The following is a 21728-nucleotide window of genomic DNA, read 5'->3' on the forward strand; positions in this document are numbered from 1 at the left end:
CTTGGGCACTGCAGAGAGGGCTGTTCAATTTCTTGTCACAGGCGTCAGATCTGCCACTGTATTGTTCAATGCTCCAAGTTCAGTGTTACCCGGATATAGAGGAGGTGCTTGTGTTGTGTGCCCTTGAATAAGGGCGCTGCGCCATGCGCATGGCACACGCGGGGGGCACCCTGCACATAGAGGGGGGCGGCAGCTTGAGCAAAAGGGGTGCTCTCTGACCGGGAGGGGTGTGCGGGGTGCTCCCGTGTGACAGGATCGGCTGTGCGGCGCTGTTTTTAGACTGCCTCATTCGAGGCATTAGCAGCCATTCGAGCAAAGTTTGCGTCGTTGCGCTGTTGACGTCGCAAACACTGTCCCTGTATGTTGTCGTCTATTCACGCTGAAAGGGTGCAACCAGATTTAAGGGACCATGCATGTGCGTGAGACCCATCTGCATCTCCAGGATGCATGTAAAGCATCAGTGAATGTTGTCACCGCCGTTGCACTGTGTCATTGCACTTCCAAACTTGCCTGGTACGCACCGGTCCTCAAGCTTCAGAGAGAGCTGTGCTTCCTGGTTCATGCAGTTCATATTACTCTGCTGGCAACACCAGTACCATCTACAATTAGAACTTGACATTGTCAAATCCTCTCTGCTCGAAGGGGATGCTCTAGCCCACCGAAGTGTCATGTCTCATGGCTAAACAGCCCTTGAGCAGGCCATGCATGGGCCATTGCAGCTGGACCAAGTCCTGGCCCTCTTGGCCTATCTCGGTTCCAGAGCGAGCCCAAAACCAGCCCTTTATTCATAGTGATTCTTACAAGTGTCGCAGGTCATCAAGCACGACCGTTTCCCTTAGGCACATCAGACAGGTGCAGGCCGCCGGCTTTGGCCATATTGGCGGCTCGGTTGCTGCCAAAGTCGCGCACGTTGGCCTGCCTGCTCAGCCTGCTCCCAAACTGGATGGCTCGCTTCACGCGCACTGAGGCCCTTTTCAAGCCCAGCCTGCACCCCCAACAGCCACTCTGAACATCGGTATCATGCTGCACCATCACAGCAGTCAAACACACTCAGTCATCTTTTCTCTATGGGCGTGCAGGCATGTCCATGGCTCAACAGCCGGGCAAGACAGAACTGCCTTCCACATTCCACATGCCTTGCACTAGTATTCCATGTATCTCAGCCCATATCAAGGTATCAGCAAATCGTCACCCCTGGCGGCGTGCGCGCAGGCTCCAAGAGCAGCGCAAGACATTGGAGGAGCATTGAATTTCCTGCCCCCTTGTCATCGGCGTCTGATATGGCGCCAAGGCACGAGGTGGGCAGTCTTACCTCCGCAACGCGGCGCGCAGCAGCATCTTGTCGCCGGCGCCGGGTGGCGCTTGCAGGTCCGCAACGAGCGGCAGCGGCACCGCCAGCAGTGTGGCGACGAAGGCCTCGTCGAGAAAGGGGTGGCGCGCCTCGCGGCCGACGTCGGCGATGATGCGGTCGTCTCGGCCCAAGTTGCGCCGCCACAGCCGCCCCACGTCCAGCGCCAGCTCCGCCGACAGGCCCTCCCAACCCTGCCGCCAGGGGTCAGCATTTTTTTTTTTGGTGTTTGTTATATTTACTGCTCTCTGATGCTGCAGCTTTGATGCGCTGGGCAGTCTCATGTTGCCCCCGCACAGCTCCGGTCCAATCATCGAGGTGTAGTGGCGTACATCTCGGGGGGGGAGGCCTGGTGTTCACTACTGGGCTTCACATGCGTCTTTCAGCCGTCTTTTCTCATCCAGAGACGCTCGTAGGTGGGCTCGCAAACATCTCCAAGAGTAGTGTCCACCTTCAGAAAGCAATGAAGGGCAGGATGCACACTCCAGCTTTTGAGCGCTTGGCGGATGCAAAGCCACTGGGTGGGAGGAGAGGCGCACGTGAGAGCGGAACCTGGTACGGTGGCGCCCATAGCCGGCGCACAGTTCGTCCGCGCCGTGGCCCAGCAGCACCACACGCGCGCGGCTCCTGTACCGCCTACCCTCTTTCATGCCGCTCCTAACCTGGCTCGGATCCCCCTCCTGAAGGGCACTGCTGGCTGCCTCCCCTCTGCTGGACGGCTGCTCACTCCTCTCTGCCTCTGCGTCACTTATGCTACCGGTCCGGCTGCCCTGAGAGTGCTCTGGCGGGCTGCATGTGGGCTCCTTGTCAGCTGGAGCGGCTGCGCTGCTGGTTCTGGGGGACGCTGCACTGGGGCGGCCGGGACTGTGGAGGAGCAGGGGCCCCTCTGCCTGAGCGGCCAGCCACAGGGCAGCTCCAATGTTGAGGTCCATCACGCTCTCAGACGGCCGCAACAGGTCTGCACAGGCGAATGCCTCTGTTTCACTTGGGGGTGGAAGGAATATTTAATGGGTTCATCGGCTCCATTCTACCCGATCTGCCATGATGCTTGAAGGCTCTTCCTTTATCGAGGTTGAGAACTGTCGTAGACTTTGTCAACCACTTATCGATGCATACCTCTGAAGGGAAGCGTGGTAATGGCATTGGCTCACCCAAGATGTGGAGCCTGTTGCGGTCCACGTCCTCCAAGCCGGCATCCACCAGAATGAGGCGCCACTCTCTCACTGGCGCAAACGCCTTCAGCTCCTCAAACGCATCCAAAGCAGACATCCTGCAAGGCCAGCATACTTTCTTGCTTTTGTATGCAATAAGAGACAATTCATATGGTATGATTTGAACGTTACATCTTATTCCAGGTGAATGGAGTGGCAATGTTTGGTGATTGTGTGGCGCAGTGTTACCCACCCATGCATGACTGGTGTCAAACAAGACAGTATACATGGCAAAGCAACTCTGCTTACCTGTCAGGGGAATTGCCTCCGTCAAAGCAGATGGAGGCCAGGTCTATGGGGGTGTCTGGCGGCAGCGCCATGTGGGCGCAGGTCGCCAGAAGTGTGGAGTCAACTCCTCCCGAGAATAGGACGAGCACAGGAGCAGGCGCCAAGCCATCCTGAGCTGCTGAATCCCAGTGCAGGCCGTTTGGCATGTCGATGCACTTGCAGCGGAGAGCCACAGCGTTCTGCAGCGCTTCCAACACCTGTACATCACATGAACCATTCCTGAGTGACTACGTCAGGTTCCAGAGTGACTGCGTCAGGCAGGCAACATTTATTGTTGTAGAGTCCTCTAATGGCAACAATGTGCGCCATTAAGTTCATTCCAGCTGCTCGATTAAGGGCCTCCAATCTGTCTTACCAGAGATTATGCTCTGGCTGTTTCAATGCAAAGATGAACAGACATGTAAATTATGGATGCACAAGAACTTGCAGACATAGACGGTGGATGGGAGGAACCTTGTCAGCTGCGCATTCAAATGCGAGTGCTCTGTCCTCGTCCTTGACATCGGGCTGAGGGGCGATGAGGCTGCTAGGGCGCTGGTAGCCCGCCAGATTGTCTAGCAGTGGGTCCGCCCATGCATGCCTCTGCATGGCCCCTGATGCCCTGCCTTCCAGCAGCCTGCTGTCCCCAAAACAAACGCTGTATATGCCAGGCTCCACCTCCTGCTCACGCAGGCAGCATGATTGAGTATCCTGCTGGTTGCTCATCAGGTGCGCGAAAAATAATACAAAGGATTCTGGGGGTCCTGCAAGTCAGAGATTGGCCTCAGACAGGCAGACAAATTAGCTGGTCTTACCTCCCAGAACTGGGACACTGCTGCGGATGAAGCGCCGCCGCCTCCATCCTCAGCTGCTGTGAGCCTGCCATTGCATGCCTCAGGGGATGTGGAAGTGTTTTGTAATGTCTCTGATGGGCACGAGACACTGGCAATGCAGAGGTCCTGGCAAAAATCGTCTGGAAAGTGGATTAACAGGCTCCTCCGCCCTGCACAGCACAGAATCCATGCTCCTCATGTCCATGGCACTCCAAGAGCCATTTACCTTCGACATCACTGGCACATCAAGTAGGAAACACGGTGTTTGCAGTGGGTTAAAGAACCACCTATAGCGTCGCGGCCAAACCAGAGGGTCCCAGATGCAGCCTGCCAGTACATGAGCGCCCAGGGGCCTCTCAGCTCAGACAGAAATAAAGGGACATCTGTGCTGCACTGCCCCAAGGCTTGCATGAGCACCTGGCCGTCATTGCATCCCTCAGGAATGTGCAACCCTCCAAAGATCTCACCTGCACAGCCACTAAAGATATCCTCAGACCTTGGTCCCATCCGTCAGCATGGGAATGGGCTCGTGTAATATAGCGTTTGGCATGAATTCTAAGGAGTTTGGCTGGCTGGAGATGGTGCACCGTTGAAGAGCAAGATGTTGCCCTGGTCATCTCTGTGAGGGGCGCAAGTTGTATGCTGACCCCGTAGCTGAAGCAGTGAGCTAGCCAACTCCAGTACTGATGCTTGACTCAAGTGTACCTGTTAGAAGTTCAACATGCTGTTCATGAAGTATACCAGTTGCGGTACACTTGATTTCATTCTGAGGAAGGCCCTCTGTACCTGTCCATGCCCAACTGCATCTGGACCACGTGCCTTTAGGGCAGGTAGAAATTGTTCCAGGGATAGAAATAATTCAGAAGCTTCTTGGACACACTCCTGCGTGAAGGGAAGCGCTATAGATTCAAGGTGCTTACAGTGTACTCCTCCATGCCAATGCCCGTGCACTTGCACACTGAAATGCATACAAAGCGTTGGGGTGACTCAGATTCTTGAGTGATTTTATTACCGTTTGTTCCCCGTCTCTCTTTATGTCGACTCTCCTGCCGATCAAGAGAATACCGCACATAGGCGATTGCACTCTGCCTAGTAAAAAAAGAGTAAAAAGAGACAGGAATGCTCTTTTCGAAACGCAGGATCTACTGTGATTTTGACAATTTATTGTTTATTGAAGAATCAAAAGTAACAGCCAGTAAGTATATTCAGATCTTGCACCAGAGCACCAAGGACATGGAGGAATGCGTCTTGTCTTTGACCATCTTTTACTTCCTCACGCTATGCCCGATTGTCTCTTGGATGTGACTATCGATGATATCATTTACCGCTAATGGTGCAAGCTGATTGTACGATGCAGAGGCCGCACAGAGATAGAGCGTCATATGCACATGGCTGGGTTCTACCTGCCCGGCTGGGCAACATGAGCTGCCCAACGCCAGATAGAAGCCTGGTGAAAAGGATTAACTCTGATGGGGAGTCTCTGGAGATGATGCAGTGTAATCTTCCTTCCTTGTTGCCAAAATGTAAATAAAGACGTTCTTGGGGAAATCATGGGCTTGCATCCCTATCTACATGTAGTAGCTGTACAGGTGCAGTAGCTACGGTATACCTGGACAGACCTCCGAAATCTATCATGATATCAACGAGCCAGCTCTGCTGTAATTTAGAAATTGCAACTCAGCTCAGATCTGCACATCTGCATAGCTCAGATCAACATGGTTACCATTGATCAATCACATACTTTGCACCGCTTGCACTTCAATTTTTAAGCTGGAAACATGAAATGCTTGTTCTAAGATCTAATCGACATCTACAAAATTGGGGATAGGCTTGACCAGGCTCTAGCTATATCTTGTCTATCTACTGCCAGACAACAGAAAACTAATCACACTGCAATTGCCGACGGATTGGCCTGCAGGCTAGAGCTGCCTCTTAGAGCTGCTCCCCGGTACTCATTTAGCTTGTTGAGCAGATCCTCCAGCTCCGCATGCAACACCTGCGAGCCAGACTTTTCAGCATTCAAGACCCCTTTCCAACACCCAGCAAAATAGAAGCTTAACGCAGCCGCATTGACTGTGAGGGAAAGTAGCTTGCAGCAACCAGCAGCACGCACTGACCCTGCTTGGAACAAGGTATAGGTAATCATACTGTACATTAAATCCACTGTACCCTACTTTGTACAGCAGCCCGTGGGAGAACTCTCGGTGTTGTAAGTAGGAGGCTCGCACCTTGAATGCTGATGCCCACCGCTGCATGAGGGTCTCAGTGCGCGAGTACAGCCGCTGTGCCTGCGCGCCATACTCCTGCCGGCTGGCCTCGGACGCTGCCGACTGGGCACCCTCCTTCAGCGCCTTCACATACCTGAAGGCACTCTATTTCAGTGGACCGCCATTTGCTTATACAACTCAACACCGGTGGACCCTGAGATGTGATGTTGGGGACAGCTAGTACATGGGATAAAAGGGCAGGGGTGCAAGAACAAGCCCAGCTCGGTCCGAACAAAGTCACATGCTCTGAAGTACAAGCAGGTTATTTCTGCTGATGCCGCAGGAATGCAGAGAGAAGAAGGTATCACCTGGTCACTGTGGACATCTCCTGGTGCAGCTTGTGGTAGACGTCATACTTTGCGCTGTACTCTTCGCAGTATTGCTTGTAATGGGGCGCATCTGCCACTGGAGGGTGCTGTATGGGCTGCCGTGACTCGTACACTGCAAACCAGGAGTCATCCGCGCAGTTTGAGCTGGCCAGAGCCGACGGCGCCCTCGGCAATTCTGCGCCATCACAGCCATCTTTCAAACTCATGTCATGGACTTTGCAGAATCTGCTGGCAGGAGTGTGCACATCTTCACAAGGCCGAAAGTTGCCGTGCTTATGTGTCATGCATTCCGAACATTGCCCAGAGCGAGAAAAGCAATCTTACCAGTGACCATTGGTGGCGTCATTTCCAGCCGCTGCTTCTTCTGCTGTGGCGGCATGTTGGGCAGTTCTTCAGATGAGGGTGAGCTCCTGGGAGGCATGCTGGAGGTGGTGTTGGAGCCCCCAGCCAGAGCCCTGCCAGAGCCGGAGCCAGCTTCCTCGCTGCTTCCGCGCAGCCTCCCCGTCGCTCCCGGTGTCCAGTCATCGCTCTCATCGTCACTCTCTTCCAACACCTGCGCCAGCGCAGCCAAATATTACCTGAGCTCACACTGGTCAGCAGCGCAAAAGAGCTTTGTCAGTGAAGCACTCACGACTTGCACAGAGGTGCGCAGAGGCAGTGAGGGGGACAGGAGCCCACCGTCCGTGACCGCTTGGCTGGCTTGGCAGGTGCAGGCGCCGGCAGCTGCTTAAGCACTTCTGTATGCATGCCACTTGCTGGTTTGACCCTTTGCTGCTGTGGCTTTGCTGCCCGGTGCGCGCCGGCCTGAGCACCCGGCAGCGGCTGCTGCCTGTCCTTGGCCGCTTTCTTTGCTGCAGTGGTCTTGCCCTGCTGCTGACTTGCCCCCTGCCCTTGCCGCTGATGAACTTGCTGCAGCGCAGACACAGCCGCAGCGCCGGAGGGCTGGGCCTTACCAACAGGCGGCCGCGGCTTCTGCTTTGCGGGCGGCGCAGCGCGCTGCAGCGGCGACGGTTGTGAGGATGGGAGGCCCAGGTCATCTTCCACCAGCTGCAGAAAGGGCTCTGGAGTGATCTGCGTGTCCCTGTCTGCAGCAGGCCTGGGGAGCCCTCCTCCATGCAGCAACTTCCCCTGCTGGGGCTCCAGCATGGGCTGCTGGCTTCCGCCAGCTCCCCTCCCATTGCCCTGCTGCCGCTGCTGCGGTTGCTGCTTCGCCTTCTTCTGCTGCTGGCTGGCAGGAGCGGCAGGCGCTTCCTCTGGGGAGGTGCTGCGGCTGGGGGTCCGCGGGTCAGGGCTGACCCCTCCAACTTCAGCGGCGGCCCGCTCTTTGAGCTTCCTGGCCTGGGCCTCATACTCCGGTTTCACCACGTAGATGCCCGGAGACTTGTAGTTTGCCACCCGCTTCAGCTGGTCTGCCAGCGCCTGCCCTGTGGGCGGCTTGAAGACCGGCACCCTCGCTGCCACCTCTGCCAGCGCTTGCTCCACTTGCGCCTGAGTCAATGCAGCACTCAGGATTCAGCCCAAAAAGCATTTTATATCTATCATGGTGAAGCGGTGGCGACACCTCTAATCCTGACAAGATTGCTGCCAGTCTCAGGACATTGTTCTTCGTGATCTTGAGACCATGGTGAGCTCCATGCCAAATTAAGTGACAGGTGCATGACATGCAGTCTACACGGGATGGACAAATACTTACCGGGCGCTTGAAGTCTCGTTCAGAGAGCAGGCCCAGAAGGCAGACTGCGACGCTGTGCTTGGCCCCCAGGATGGCGGCAGGCGGCGGCGGCTCCTTGAACCGCGATTGCTGGTTTTTGGGCGCGGCCGACCGGCCAGCCGCAGGGCTCCCCTTGCCGCCCAACTTGGAGAGCAGCGCATTGCTCTTGCTCTTGGGCGGCTTGCTCCCCAGCGCGCCCACTGGAGGCGTCCCACTGCGCACCACTGCAAAATGTACACGGAAACAATTAGACAAGCATGCGTTTGTGGCACTTCTTGCGAGACAACAGCTCAACATCAGTCAGAGCAGGCTTGACAGGTAGCACTTGACAGGCTGTGCCGCAATAGCAATGCTGCAACACTGAGCGGTCTTGGCAATTCGGGCTGGCATGAGGAGCAGCACCATCTGGGTGGCCAGTTGGTTGGCCGGAAGTGCTGGGCAGCGGCGGTGTGAGGCCCCTGTTTCCAGGCCCCAAGGCGCCAGGAGGTGGCGGTGTGGGACCTCTGGAAACAGGTGGTGTGGAGGCGCGGTTGTAGATTGTACCAGAAGGATTGGGGGCTGCGGCAGATTTCTGCTGAGCACCGACAGGCCTTGCCTGAACGGACGCCCTCTTGACTTTCTGGGGACCTGTGTACAGTCATGAGTATATTGGAGAGCTGCAGATAAGGCACTCAACATCAATGGGCACGGAAGACAGAGAAACGTGAATGAACAGGCCGCCTCTTAGAAACATTGTCAGCACATGCAGCTGCACGGCCTTCATGGACTATCACTGGGGTCACCTTTCACTGGCACTGGGATTTTCTCCAGGCGCTGCAGGGTACGGACATGCTGCTGCTCTTCAGCCATGACGCGCCTGTCTCGAGCTCGCCTGCGCTCCTCATCATCCAGTGTCCGCTGCAACACAACCATTCTATAAATTCGAGCAAATAACATTGGGAAGACATCGGAAGAGCTTGTTGTGGCGTATGAATGCTTACAAAATGAGCCACATTCACCTGTATTTGGAGTTTTTGCCTGATCTGAGCAACCTCCTGTGCTGGACAGTCAACCCTGTCCACCGGGACTCTTAGAAGGTCGCAGCAGGTCTCCTCGTTGGCCTGGAAGGCATACTCCTGGTCCCCAACAACGATGGCCTGCGACAATCGGTGTCAATCAGTTTGCCCGTAGCTGCTCCCATGTAGGAGCCTCTCAGTAGCCATGCTTTTGCAGGTGAGGCGATCTCAGCGCTGGGAGGCATGCCGACGCGATCTCGTGTTCACAAGACACAAAATGAATAAAAATTATCAAAGTGTATGATTGCAAGTCTGAAGTTTGCCAAAGGCATGCGTATGGTTATTGCTTGGAAGCTTCGATGCCAGCTGGCCACAGGACTCCTCACCCCTGCACCCCCTTCGAGACGCATCCGAGTTGGTTGCCCCGCTTTGCTGGCATTTATGAGGGCTTCCTTCAATTGTGGCGTGATCCTCAGCTGAACTGCATAGCAAGGCCTCCCAAAATCTAGTCCCAAAGATCTGCCTATCGAATCCATACCGACACCGGCCCCAAATTCCAATAGAAGCTAGATATCTGAATGTTTCATATTCAGTACGCCAAGATGATGCCTCGATATCTATTTAAGGCGGCTTTCGCCAAAGAAGCTCATATTATATGGTGCAGTGGTTTGAGCCCTTTTGTATCTGCGGATGTCATTCCCTGATCAATACAGAAGGACACAGTACACTGTTGTTACCATTATAATAAATCAGATATGTCCAGTGGTGCGGATGTATTGAGCCTGGTAATCTGCGCATTTTCCAGGGCTACCAGAAATGCTGCCCAATTTGGGCAAGATCTCGGTGGCCCGTGGCCAGGCAGCTGTATGTGACACTCTCTCTTCGAATTGAATCCAGCACATCAGAGAACACAGGATTCTTTTTAGATGCCTTAGATGCCAAGAGAGGAGATTGGTGTGCTACATGGCCTGCATGACTTATCTCCCAGCTTGGAAAATGTACAGCTATGGGATAGCTACAGCTGCAGCTAGACTAGCCATATGGCTATAGCTGAAGCTGGCTTCAGAGCAGGCAGACTGGTATTTAAGATCAAGACATCGACAGACTTTCATGAGCTTACAGATATCCTAATCTGAGAAGTCAATCAAGCTTTATATTGCAGCTGAATGCTTGCACACACAGTGCAGTGAGCCCTCATAAGTGACGCATGCGCAATGCAGAGAGTATACTACTGTACGTACAGATCATAAGTGCATTTAAGGGAATCCTACTAAGTAAAACATGCTTAAGTTGCACATCAATGCATGAGGTCAGAGTTGCACCCTAGCTATAGATCTAGAGATCTTTCAGTCTTGATAGAGATATTGCCTATTCATCTGAGACAGGCATGATTCACACATGCAACCATGTGAGCATGTGCAGAAATGATCACTGAGTGCTCACGTGGTATCAAAGAAAAGATAATGCCAAATATGCAAAAGCATATACATCTTGACAGGCAGGCACCCGAACAAGCACACAACTTGCATGCAGAAGCATGAAGGAAAACAAGTCAAGAGCGCTACACAGTTGGATACCGGTAAGTATGAGGTCTAGAACACAATGGGTGCAGCAATCCTGCAGCAACTTATTGCAACAAGGCAATGCAGTTCCAACTAAAAAAGGGGCCTTCTGTTTTCAAGCGATGAATGTTCAATAGAGACTCTTCCCAAGCCTCACAAGAAGAACAGCACACATGCAAGCAACAGAGAGCACGCGCTTCTTTATCCATGATCTACAGCAAATCACTCCTCCCCGCGCAGAATGGGCGTCACAAAGATGCCCTTAGCAGGGCCGAGAGTGAAGGGCGAGCGGACCTCCAGCGGCACCTGTCCTGGAGACAGCTTGAACTCAAACCTGCAACCCATACAACCCCTGTGAAGACCTGTCAAAACAGTGTAGAACAGATGCATCAAAACAATGGGCTTCCTAATATACAAAACCATTGGCGATGTTTCTGGTCACCTCTGGTAGATGCGCAAGAGCGCAATGAGCGCCTCCTCCCAAGCAAAGCGCTTCCCCACGCATGCACCTGCACACCAACACAGTGGTTATGAACAGGCCCTCCTTTACCTATTTGCAAAGAACACCACTTGCAACGAAAATATCTGTTTCGAATTGCAGGGGACGCACGGATGCCGTCGCCAAAGGGCATCCACGCCCTCTTCTGGGCCTCTGTGGCCTCCTCTGGGGCGCCCGGCACCCACCGCTCCGGCACAAACTCATCCGGCTTGTCCCACACATCAGGGTCCCGGTGAATGCCACACAGCGACACCTGCGCAACATCGCAACACTCTCAGACCACTGAGAAAGATCATGTGCTCCAGTGATTCTCCGGAGGCATCCAATACAATTAGCACAATGGCACAGCCTTTCTGGGACAGAAAAAGCCGGGTCAGAACAGAAGAGGTCTCAAAAGGATGTCCGGGATGATCGGATGTGGAGCATACGTGGACCCAAGAGCCCTTCTCGACAAGGAACCCATTGAGGTTGAGGTCCTCGACAGCTTCACGGATGCTGAGGTGGCCCGGAGGAAACAGCCGCAGCGCCTCCTTGAAAACTGCCTGCACGTATGGAAGCCCCTCCAAGTCGCTGTTCTGTGCCACTCTGTCCCTCCCGAACGCATCCACCTCCTGCATCACGCATTGATCCTCACTGTTTTGATAGAAAGCCACAAGAGATTCAATCTTGTGCCACCCTACACCCTTCAGTGCTGGACAGCAGATCACACAGGTATAGGCCAGCAACCCAAGAGCAACAGCACTCCAAAATGGAATGCACAGAACAGTGTGAATATACTAGAAGTAGCATAAACAGGGAGAGAACTTGCCTGTATCAGCCTCGCTGCCTTGTCAGGATTTGCAGACAGGTTGTAAATAGTGAACGCCAATGCAGAGGCTGTGGTCTCGTAGCCTGCCAGGAGGAATGAAAATGCCTGCAGCAGGCACACACTTCTTCAACAATCTTCAATACACAATGAACTCTACCGTTTTTTATTTAGACTCCATATCTGACCCATTTGATGGGGAAGGTTGTACCGCACCTGCTGAACAATCTCGGTGTCAGTGAAGGGGCTGCCATTCTTCACACCAGCGTGGTGCTTTGCAATGGCCATGTGCTGCATGAAGCTGCCTGGTGCCAAACCCCTCTCTGGCTTGGCAGCCTTGCCGCTGGCTTCAGCTGCAATGCGCTCTCTGGCCTGCTGCAGCAACTTCAAGCATGTCTGCTGCAGCTTTGTCCGCGCCTTCACAAGCTGCACGCACAAAGTGAGCATTCTTAAGCCACTGGCATGCCCAGAAAGTGGCAGGTCAAGCACACAGGCATCCTGCACTCACCAGTGACGTAATCATGCTTTCTTCAGATCCCAGTGGTATTCAACTGCATATCAATCTAAGCTAACATGAAGGCAGATTGTTTTGACGATTATCATCAGGTCATACCGTCTTGATGCGTGCATCAGGGAAAGCTCCAGCAACAAGTCGGACCAAGGGCAGCAGCGCAGGACACAGGACCACAATAGGTACATATAGGCTGCCTCCAGCACCTGACAACACACAAGCTCCCCAGCTCAAATGGCAGCACTTGATTAAAAATTAGTCAAGAGCCGCACCACTGAAGTCCAAGATTGCCGTCCTGACATTGTAGATGGCATGCAGCAAAATGGTGTGGGTTTGAAGATGAAGCAAAGTTCGCACCGCCCATCTGGAAGATGGTTTGGGCAGCCATGACGAGCTCCCTGGAGTCCTTGCTGGAGGCAGGGTCCTCGTCATCATCCTCCTGCGTCTTGAACTCCACCCTGCAGTCACAACATATATTTACATCATCTCCAACAAACATTTCAGGTACTGCAAATATTCATTGCGTGTCAGGGTATGCATAGTACAGTAAATGCACAATCAGCTCCTTGCCACATGGTGTGCTATCAGGGATGGGCACATACATGACACAGTTGGATTCGGATGCCGCTTCAGGTAATTGCACTTCTATAGCTTGCAGCAGATCAATCCTCATGGAGAGTGACTCAGGTGGGAGTCCGCACCCAAAGCTGGCAGTGCCCACAACATCCATTGTCAGGTCTCCCAGCATGCGCCAGATGTTGACCTCCTGCCCCTTGGCTGCAGCCTTGCCCAGCCGCTTGATCAGGCGATCAGCACCGCTGTTCATCAAATTCGCGTAGCCGTTCAGGCTCTCGCTGAAGAACGCCGGCTGCCACGCATTGCGCAGGCTCCGGTGGTAGGCACGGCTGCGCAGCAGTCACATGGTTCAGTACTTACTGACTGCAGAATGGACATTCATGCATGCATGTGATCACCCAAATCACATGCATGTTCTACAGGCTGTGACGGGCGTGCCCTACTGCGTCCTAATGCATGAGAAGGAACCTGCAAAATTGTAGACTTTAGTGAAAGTGGTGAAGCAGAAGTGATAGTGGAGGGCGTACTCTTTAGTGAGTAGGATGCCCTCGCTGTCAAAGATGCGATCCTTGGGGGACATGACCGCGACTGGGCCCATGGCTGTGTGTCGGTTGGGGTTGCGCAGATTCACGGCACGACCCAGGTCAGGATCAGTCACCACGATGACTGGCGTAGCGCCGAACCACACCTGCAGCGCAGCCCGGGATTTTTACATGCATGAGGCAGACCCAGGGCGGACCCTTGCAAGTGCAGGAGCGCAGCAGACCTTACCTTGAAGACCTTGCCATACTTCCGTGCATTGCGGATGTAGTAATGGTAGCTTGACTGACGCATGATCTCCAGCAGGTTTCCAGCATACCATTGCGGTGTCGGCCCTGCAAATCACATTCTTACCCTTGAGAGGCCTGAGCAGCTTCCATGTGCACTTTCGAAATACTTGGCACCTTGCGCCTGACAGTCATTTGACCAAGACAGAAATTTGAAGTTCGCTCTTACCTGGGATCCTTCTCAATTGCCATCGCTTGAGAGGATGAAAGCCATACAGGACAGCCTGGACGGAGGAGAAGCCAAAGATATTAGTGAAGACACGAAGCACAAGAAATTTGCAATTCTGAAAATATCGGAACTTATAAACGTGTGATCCTATGTTTCGAGGACAAAAGAATGCAATAATCGAATTTATTGGAGACAGCTTCATCGGCAGATGCATAGTACCCGCTTAACGACAAAGAACATAAAATACTCTAATAGGAGCAACAAATAATCCGTATTTTTGCAGTATATTCGAGGGATGAGACGTACAACAAGTACGAAGACGGCTGACAGGACGAACAACGTGGACGGCAACCAAGCGTCGATCATCTTGGACAAGAAAGAATCTGCTGTCAGACGTGAGTGACTTTATAAGGCCGCTTCGGTACCTGTATACCCTTGTACATCCTATTACTGGTGCCAAGGCTAGGCAAGTAGAGCAACATAACGTTTTGCTTCCGTGGTTCGAACGTGCCACGCGGCAGGGGGCGTTCCGTTTGTTGAAACCTCGAAACTATTTCGGGCTGTGCACCGAGATCGTCCTGATGAACTCCAGTCCTTAGGTAAAGATGGAAATTTGTTGAGACCACATTAAGGTCAAGACCGGTGTCGGGTGTCAGTCGTGGATTGAGACCAAGGAAAATATTGATCATTCCAAGACCTCATCACCACGTCTGCAACCTTAAATAGATGGATCCAGCCAGAGAAGTAGGCGGAATCAGTGAAGGTGATATGAGTAGAGTTCAAGGCCTGACTGAAGAGGTATTTCTCCGCTCCCACCTTGGTCCTGGTGATCTACTCATGCGCTGTCACAAACGTCATATTCTCTCAATCCTTGATCGCGCTCCACAAATGTGTCTGTAACGCGCAGGTCGAGAGACTGCAGAACGAGTTGGCGAGGATACATCGCACAGACGGTAAGGCTGTACAGAGGGCGCTTACAAGCTTCTGCCAGCACGTAGACGCTCTGAATCTGGAAAGCAAGGTGTGCTCTCACGACGCATTTTAATTTCCTTGTGGTTCTGTGTGACACCATGCACCTGTGAGGATCTCAAGCAATCGCTTTTTGCCTTGCAGGGCATGTCACAAGGAATTAACAGCTTTGAGACGGATCTTGTCACACCAGAATGTATCGCAGAGGAGCTCACAACAATGGGATTGTTGACCGGAGGACTAGTTGGAGTGCACCACCTGATCCGATTGACCCCGTTCAAGGTTGGCCCCCTCCGGAGCTGTTGACCTTGCACACGCAGAAGTGACAGGGACTGTGCCACTGATCTGCAAGAGGTACAGAGCACCCAAATGCAGATCCCAACCTCCAATTGAGGCTGACGTGCATCCCTTGTGGTGACCAGGAGCTGACAGCGTTGTACAGAGGCTTCTGGGTAGCTGCAGCTGCATACATGACATGGCGCCTGGGCTCTGGGGCACTGCGCCGACTGGCGGCCATCACCTTGAACAACAGGCGACGGAAACGTGACCTGCAGAATATTTGGACAGGCGTCGAGGTGAGGAAACTCTGCCATCGATACTACCACGGCCAGCACCTCCACAAATGTCAATTCATGAGAAATGATCATTGGGAATTGCATAAGGGAATTGAAACCTTGATCAGGAAGTTTCACTGAGTTATATTGTTATATGCAATTGGAGCAGGAGAGGATTCAGATCATGAACTCCCTGGCGAGCACGGCTCCGCTGGTCAGCCAGTCCCAGCACGGACAGCTGCCCACCGTGCCTGCTATCTCACAGAGTCTGCCTCATGCACACCAGCCTCCTGTTGAGGGTCCTGCAGGTGATGCCACAGACTTTCATTGGCATGCAAGGCATTTCAGCGGGATTGCAACCATGGACATGTACATGGCCACTGCCATTTGATTCAGAAGATTGCATTCCTTGATGGGTCTCTCTTGCTGAATGTCACAGGGGCGAGCTCAAGTGCTGCATTTGGCACGGTCACTGCCGTTCCTGCAGCTTCAAAGACAAGATCTGCTCTGGCAGCGGAGAGGATGGCACATGCAGGTGCTCTGTCTGAAAAGAAGACAGCAATGGCAAACGATTGATACCAATCGCTGGTAACAAGCTTGGTGGAAGGAGGAATACCATCACATGACAGCGATCGTAACCTGCAGACCTTTTCAGCAGACCCTCTGGGTCCGACCCAGGAGTCCTTGCGGTGTCAACAGTCTAAATTGAGTTTGAAGCGGCCCTGCAAGCCTCACTTTGAATGCCGCCCGAGCTCATCATAAGCGGCCTGAGCTTATGTACTCGAAAAAGCTTTTGCAGATTTCCGCTCTGGAACTGTAAGAATTTCTGCAGGAAAAAATGGAGTAGTGAAGTGCATAGGCATGCCTGCCCAAAAATTTGCCCAGATGGGCACTGCAAACTACCCAATTGCCACTCTGCACCAGCACTTGATACACTAGAATTGGAAAAGTACAGCTCGGCATCATCATAGATCCTTCGGATGGAAAATTTCAAGTGAAAATTTCACCTTCTGTAAATCTTGAACATTCAGAAAGGTATGACGGAGGATCTCGATGTTGCCATCGTCGGTGGCGGACCTGGGGGGCTCAGCGCGGGAGTTTGCGCAAGCCTTGCTGATTCAGATCTCAAAATAAAGGTTTGTGCGTAATATTCGTGCTTTGGTCTCGTTGCTCGTCAGATCGCTGTTCACCTTTTGAGCGCGCCATCTGATTGCTGAATAGTGTTCGCGTTTCACGACCTTGTTGATCTTGGCAGGTATTTGAACGCGCATCATCTCTTCGACCTGCGGGATTCGTTGTGGTGAGTACATCACTATGCTTAAAGGGACCTTTCAGTGCGGAAATACATTGGCACATTAAAAAGCCATCAGAGTAAAACTATAGTTTCTCTGGCAAGCTTCCGACCATAGATACCCTTCCACAACGCAGGGCATCCTTCCAAATGCTTTGAAAGCTATTCAGGCGATGGACACAGCGTTATATGAGAGCTGTTTGCAGCACCTCACCCCACACGAAGATGCGCAGAGCGTGACTATATTGAAGAATACTGGTCAGATCATCATGACGTGAGTTGCTCTCTCGTCCAATTTGCAATTTGCGCCCAGCATTCTCCATGTGTCAAGGATCCCACATGCATCCCTGGTATTTTCAGAGCATCGTCACGTCTCGAATTATCAGTTTCCCAAGGCTCACTTGGATTCAGTCATGGAACAGGACTGATGGCACTGCTGCACGCGAGCGGTATGCCAAGTATGGTGGGGGACTGTTCCCAGTGGCCTGGTATGATCTGCAGCGATTCTGGGCAAGTCATCTGCCACCCGGCGCTCTCCAAATCGGCAGCCTGTTTGATCGATACGAGGACTTGGAAGAGGGAGGCGTCATTGTTCACCTCAAGGTAACATCGCTGCGCCGTCATACAAGATGAGCATTGATGCACTTTGAAGAGCACTTGCACCTCCGCTGCATTGATGATCTTGTGGAGAGTCCAAAGAGATGGCGAATATCTTAGTCAAAGTGCCAGACTGTGACGTACGGCTCAAGAGGGGTCATGAACTTGACATGGTCTGCACACAAAGTGGAAAGAGTTCCACTTGGACCGTGGAAACCAGATTTGTCCTGATGGCCTTGCAGGACGGCCGAAGCTACAGGGCCAAGGTGTTGATCGGGGCGGATGGGAACCTGTCTCAGGTCAGGAAGCAGCTGCTGGCTGACGGCCTGCCGCGCTTTGCTGGGCTTGCCATCTGGCGCGCCATGCGGTGAGTCACCTCTTGTGCAGCTCCCCTTCATATGGCATGCCATGTGAACATGTCCAGTGTGCAACCGGTTTCATTTAACAATTCATTAGCAAGCTGGGACTCTAGCAAACTCAATCAGATCTACAAGGGGCAGTCGACCTTGATGGAGTACAACATAGTACCATGCCATCCAAACATGTCCAAAGTGGAAGCATCTCCAATTGACAACACATCAGCAAGCCGTGACTTGGGCACTATTGCTCAGATCTACAGCGGACACTCAAATATCTGTAGAGCAAAAGAAAAATCCGGCGTATACTGAAAAAAAATTGTGCATGCAGGGAGAGGCCAGCTGACTGGCCCACGCCGGCGGGTCTGCTGAACTTCATAGACGATGGGGAGAAGCGCAAGGTGATGACATACGCGCTGTCAGGCAACAGGCTGACCTGGAACGTGGCCGTCCCGTGGGCAGAGGCAGATCTCACAAGGCTCGGCAACCAGCGCTACATCGTCGAGAACGGCAGCACGGGGGATCCCCGGGGGAAGCTTGACAGGTGATTGTTGTGCACCTGAACTACTCCCATCATCCACAATGTTGTCAGATGGACAATGTCTCACCATGGCAAGGCTGAGGATCTTTGTATGCTGAGGAACACACGGCAAGTTGGTATTCTTGGCTTTGCAAGCACTCTGTACAGGCTGAGAGGGAGGGTTAAAATGAGTTTTCGTATGCTGGCAGCTGGGCACGTGCAAGGACCAGAGATCCATTCATTTGTGACCGCACCAGCTTGCTTTATGGTCTAGCTAATGCACGAGCTCCTCCGCCTGAGGAGCGCACCCTGCAATGCTAGAACTTCGAGTAGAGCTTCAAAAGTGATAGGCGAGGGCTCATACAGGTGGTGAAAACTGGGCAGGTGCCTGGCGGCGCTGGCTGAGTCGGATGGGGGCTGGCCGGACTACGTGGTGGGCATGCTGCGGGACACGGCGCTGGAGGACATCACGGAGCACCCGCTGTTCTACCGCGATCCGGCCGACTGCCACGTCTACGGCCGCGGCCGCGTCACACTCCTCGGTGACGCCGCACACCTCACCGCCGCCGCGCTCGGCCAGGTGCGCCCTCTCGGGGGTCTCACCATGCGAATTATGGAAATGAATGGATTGAATGTCTATACCTGAAAGGATGCCATCGCTGCGCGGGGCATAGATGCAAGCTGTCGTGCAATATAATAGGAAGCTTGGTGGAGGATGCTGCAGTGGGATACGCCAGGACAGAGGTAGATGGTTGAATAAAAGCCCACATGGGATCACAAATGTGAGGTCCTTGGACTCATTGAGCTGGCAAGCAGGAGTGTGTCGTCCCTGACATGCCCCTCTCTTGATTTCTGTCATGGTCTAGCAGGCACAGATTTTGTATTCTAGCAAGGCCTTTTCTAGTGCCATTAGTGCTGCATGAAGCATTTGCGGAAGTGTAAGGACAGTCAATTGCACATTCTGTGTCGCGGTCACAGGGTACTTGTGTGAGGAAAGTCTCTGCTGGGCAGCTCTCCCCGTTTTGACACTACATTCTGCTGCAACAGGGAACCAGCCAGACGATGGAGGATGCTTTGGAGCTGGGCCGCACCATTGCGCTGCATGGGCCCACGCCTGAAGCCCTACGTGCCTATGAGAGCGTCAGGTGAGCCGGCTCTCAACCCCTACTGCACAACTACATAAATCCCCCCTGGAGCTTGCACCGAGATGCAACTGAGTGCTGTGTGATAAAATCCTCTCAGCAGCAGGAGCAGCAGCAGTCGCAGGCCATGCATACAAAAAGCGTTTCTTATCTTCCACAGTGCCATCCAATTATGCTCTTGCTGCTAGCAACGATGCGCAGCTGAGTGTTTTGTGATGGACCCTTTGCGGTACAGGCAGGTCCTGCGACAGTGAAGATAATTGTCCTCTTTGTTGTTCATGGTGAGAATAAACTGCATGCAGGTCCCCAGCAGCGGGCGCGGTGCAGCAGGCGTCGGTGGACCTCGTGAAGAATTGGGGCAAGCTGGGCGAGCAGTGGGTGCTGGCAGAGCAGCGCGCCTCTGAACGCTTCTTCTCGCGCACCTTCGAGCCGATGCCCCGCGCCAAAAAGCGCGCAGCCGCCGCCCGCACGCGCGCGGCCGGGGCCCGCCGAGCATGCCGGGCGATGTGCGCTTGCACTGCAGGCGCGGCTGTCCATGTTGGCTTTGCATGAGCGGTGTGCTAACATGCAGGCCCCAGGAAGGCAGGGGCCGAGCGTTGCAGGACACTCTGCCCCCAGATTGAGCACGCTGAGCATCAGGAGGATGACTTGTACTTGTGGGCCAAAGCTGCCCAGAATTTGGATCCGAATATTGAGAGTGTGTTCAGGTACTGCTGCAGGCCGGTATTTGGGCATCGGCTGCTGTACAACAGGCGTGCTGACAATGAATGTGTTGTGGAGTAGCTGTGAGCTGTGTATGGTTCTGTATCTGTGGCTGTGGCTTTGTGATGCTTCCTGTGCTTGTTCGACGTGATGATGTACTGCTGCTGAGCATGTACCAAGTGGTCAGATGCTGGATTGGTTGTAGAATGTACAACATGCCAGAGGGGGATTCGAGATATCCTGAACTTGATGATTATTGTGTACTTTTATAGATCAGATGAGCCAAATTGATGTCTGAAGCAAAGGAGCAGTGCACTCTTGCGTGTCTTTGTGATCTTGCAAGCTAAAATTTTCTTGAAGGTTCTAATTGAACAGCAAGTGTCTGAACGAGAGGAACATTGTGCATGCGCACAAATGTACGAGTCTAGGACTTGTCTTGTGGTGCATTAATCAGAATAGTGTCATGCTTGTAAGATTAGTACGTGCCATAAAGAAGCGCACATTGCCCCAAGCCTTGTTCTCCCCTTCATATTTCTCTTCTTTGCATAGCAAGAGTGCATGCAGGCGCTAAGCTTCTGTAATGGCATAGCTCTTCATCTCGATAATTACTGAAAGTACAAGCAGTACACCTGAACACCAGCCAAGATGCGAGCCTCAGCAAACAGCTCAATTAGACTCTCTTGATCATTTATACAGCTGGACATCTTATGAAGGGCAACCAAGCTCGGTGTTTCTGGATACCTGACAGAGGCAATACAAGGATTCATTTTGGTACTCCTCTGACACTGCTCCATCAGTGTGTGGGTCCCAAAGGCACCGCGAAGCAACATTCTGCGCTTGCCCTGCTTTCTGTCCCAATGTGACCTGGAGGCAAGGGCTTGCTCTTTGAACCTTACGTCTCTTTGCTAGCAAGTTTTGCCACTCGGGGAACACGGCGCAGAATATCTGCGATGTGTCTCAGCAACAACTAGGGAATGCCAAAACCAATTCCTGGAGCCAAGATACCTGTATGATCAACTTATGTCGATCAAAGCCCAAGGCTTTCACATGCTCTCTCAAAACTTCTGCAAGCTGCTTTGCTTGCTGCAGCAACACAAGCACGAAGTCAGGCAATGACAGCAGAAAGCAGACACGGTAGGCTTTGGCCACTTAGTGGTGATGCCCATATGACATACGCACCTGCGATCCCTTCACTGGATCGTATGCTTGCCCTTCCATTTTTTCTTTGATCGCTCTCTTGAGCACCTCTTTCACTTTCTGTGGTTTAAAGACGAACGTCTGCAGGACCAGGAAAACAGAGAAAATTAGAGCTGGGATTTTCATAGGATCGAGTTGAATATTTTTAAAGGGATTATTGGGGATTCCATGCCTCCCCATAGCCTTCTGGGCTCGTGATGTAGGTGTTTTCGTGAACGATCTGCTTTGCTTGGGGTGCAGATACCACACTTGAGGTGTCATCCATCGAAGTCCTGCGGGGATATTGAATTTCTGGACCCAGGTTATGGCAACAAATGTGGGAAATGCTCGTCCCAGCACACGATGGCCCTAACGTATCTTTCCAACGGTAACGAGGGTCGCGTTAACGTTACGGAAGCGTTACACTTTTACCCTCTCCAGCAGTGTTCATTGGACGAGGATCTGGGATATTAATTTCATGAGCTCATGATAACTTGAACGATTCTTTTTT

At 52.9% G+C, this 21728-nt stretch overlaps 5 protein-coding genes across 5 annotated transcripts; 1 reads left to right on the forward strand and 4 right to left on the reverse strand.

The window, feature by feature from the left end:
• Positions 1-816: 816 nt before the first annotated feature.
• On the reverse strand, positions 817-4087 carry COCSUDRAFT_57349 (hypothetical protein; the record flags this gene model as incomplete). The annotated part of the gene is made up of 8 exons (XM_005645279.1): positions 817-985; positions 1313-1542; positions 1888-2306; positions 2500-2618; positions 2809-3044; positions 3301-3507; positions 3642-3705; positions 4077-4087. The coding sequence occupies 8 exons, from the start codon at positions 4085-4087 to the stop codon at positions 817-819; spliced, it is 1455 nt and encodes a 484-aa protein (XP_005645336.1).
• Positions 4088-5544: 1457 nt separating this feature from the next.
• COCSUDRAFT_57350 (hypothetical protein) lies at positions 5545-9371 on the reverse strand (the record flags this gene model as incomplete). Its single annotated transcript, XM_005645280.1, has 10 exons — positions 5545-5655; positions 5888-6020; positions 6235-6430; positions 6580-6808; positions 6934-7743; positions 7949-8190; positions 8369-8593; positions 8749-8863; positions 8965-9102; positions 9348-9371. 10 exons carry the CDS (start codon positions 9369-9371, stop codon positions 5545-5547), a joined length of 2223 nt encoding a protein of 740 aa, XP_005645337.1.
• A 945-nt stretch (positions 9372-10316) lies between these two features.
• COCSUDRAFT_67237 (cytochrome P450) lies at positions 10317-14323 on the reverse strand. The gene is made up of 12 exons (XM_005645281.1): positions 14217-14323; positions 13911-13965; positions 13686-13789; positions 13442-13602; positions 13040-13243; positions 12696-12796; positions 12441-12544; positions 12044-12253; positions 11451-11633; positions 11134-11275; positions 10966-11032; positions 10317-10857 (listed from the first exon to the last, which is right to left on the reverse strand). Exons 1-12 carry the CDS (start codon positions 14274-14276, stop codon positions 10746-10748), a joined length of 1503 nt encoding a protein of 500 aa, XP_005645338.1. The 5' UTR covers positions 14277-14323; the 3' UTR covers positions 10317-10745.
• Positions 14324-16376: 2053 nt separating this feature from the next.
• Positions 16377-20122, forward strand: COCSUDRAFT_67238 (FAD/NAD(P)-binding domain-containing protein; the record flags this gene model as incomplete). The annotated part of the gene is made up of 10 exons (XM_005645282.1): positions 16377-16569; positions 16689-16733; positions 16862-16998; positions 17147-17327; positions 17564-17688; positions 18009-18221; positions 18582-18777; positions 19245-19342; positions 19642-19845; positions 20059-20122. Exons 1-10 carry the CDS (start codon positions 16471-16473, stop codon positions 20120-20122), a joined length of 1362 nt encoding a protein of 453 aa, XP_005645339.1. The 5' UTR covers positions 16377-16470.
• A 524-nt stretch (positions 20123-20646) lies between these two features.
• COCSUDRAFT_37637 (flagellar outer dynein arm light chain 2) lies at positions 20647-21503 on the reverse strand (the record flags this gene model as incomplete). Its single annotated transcript, XM_005645283.1, has 5 exons — positions 20647-20670; positions 20783-20905; positions 21047-21124; positions 21221-21319; positions 21411-21503. 5 exons carry the CDS (start codon positions 21501-21503, stop codon positions 20647-20649), a joined length of 417 nt encoding a protein of 138 aa, XP_005645340.1.
• Positions 21504-21728: the final 225 nt, after the last annotated feature.

The sequence above is a fragment of the Coccomyxa subellipsoidea genome (assembly GCF_000258705.1).
Source record: "Coccomyxa subellipsoidea C-169, whole genome shotgun sequence".
Lineage (NCBI taxonomy): Eukaryota > Viridiplantae > Chlorophyta > Trebouxiophyceae > Coccomyxaceae > Coccomyxa > Coccomyxa subellipsoidea.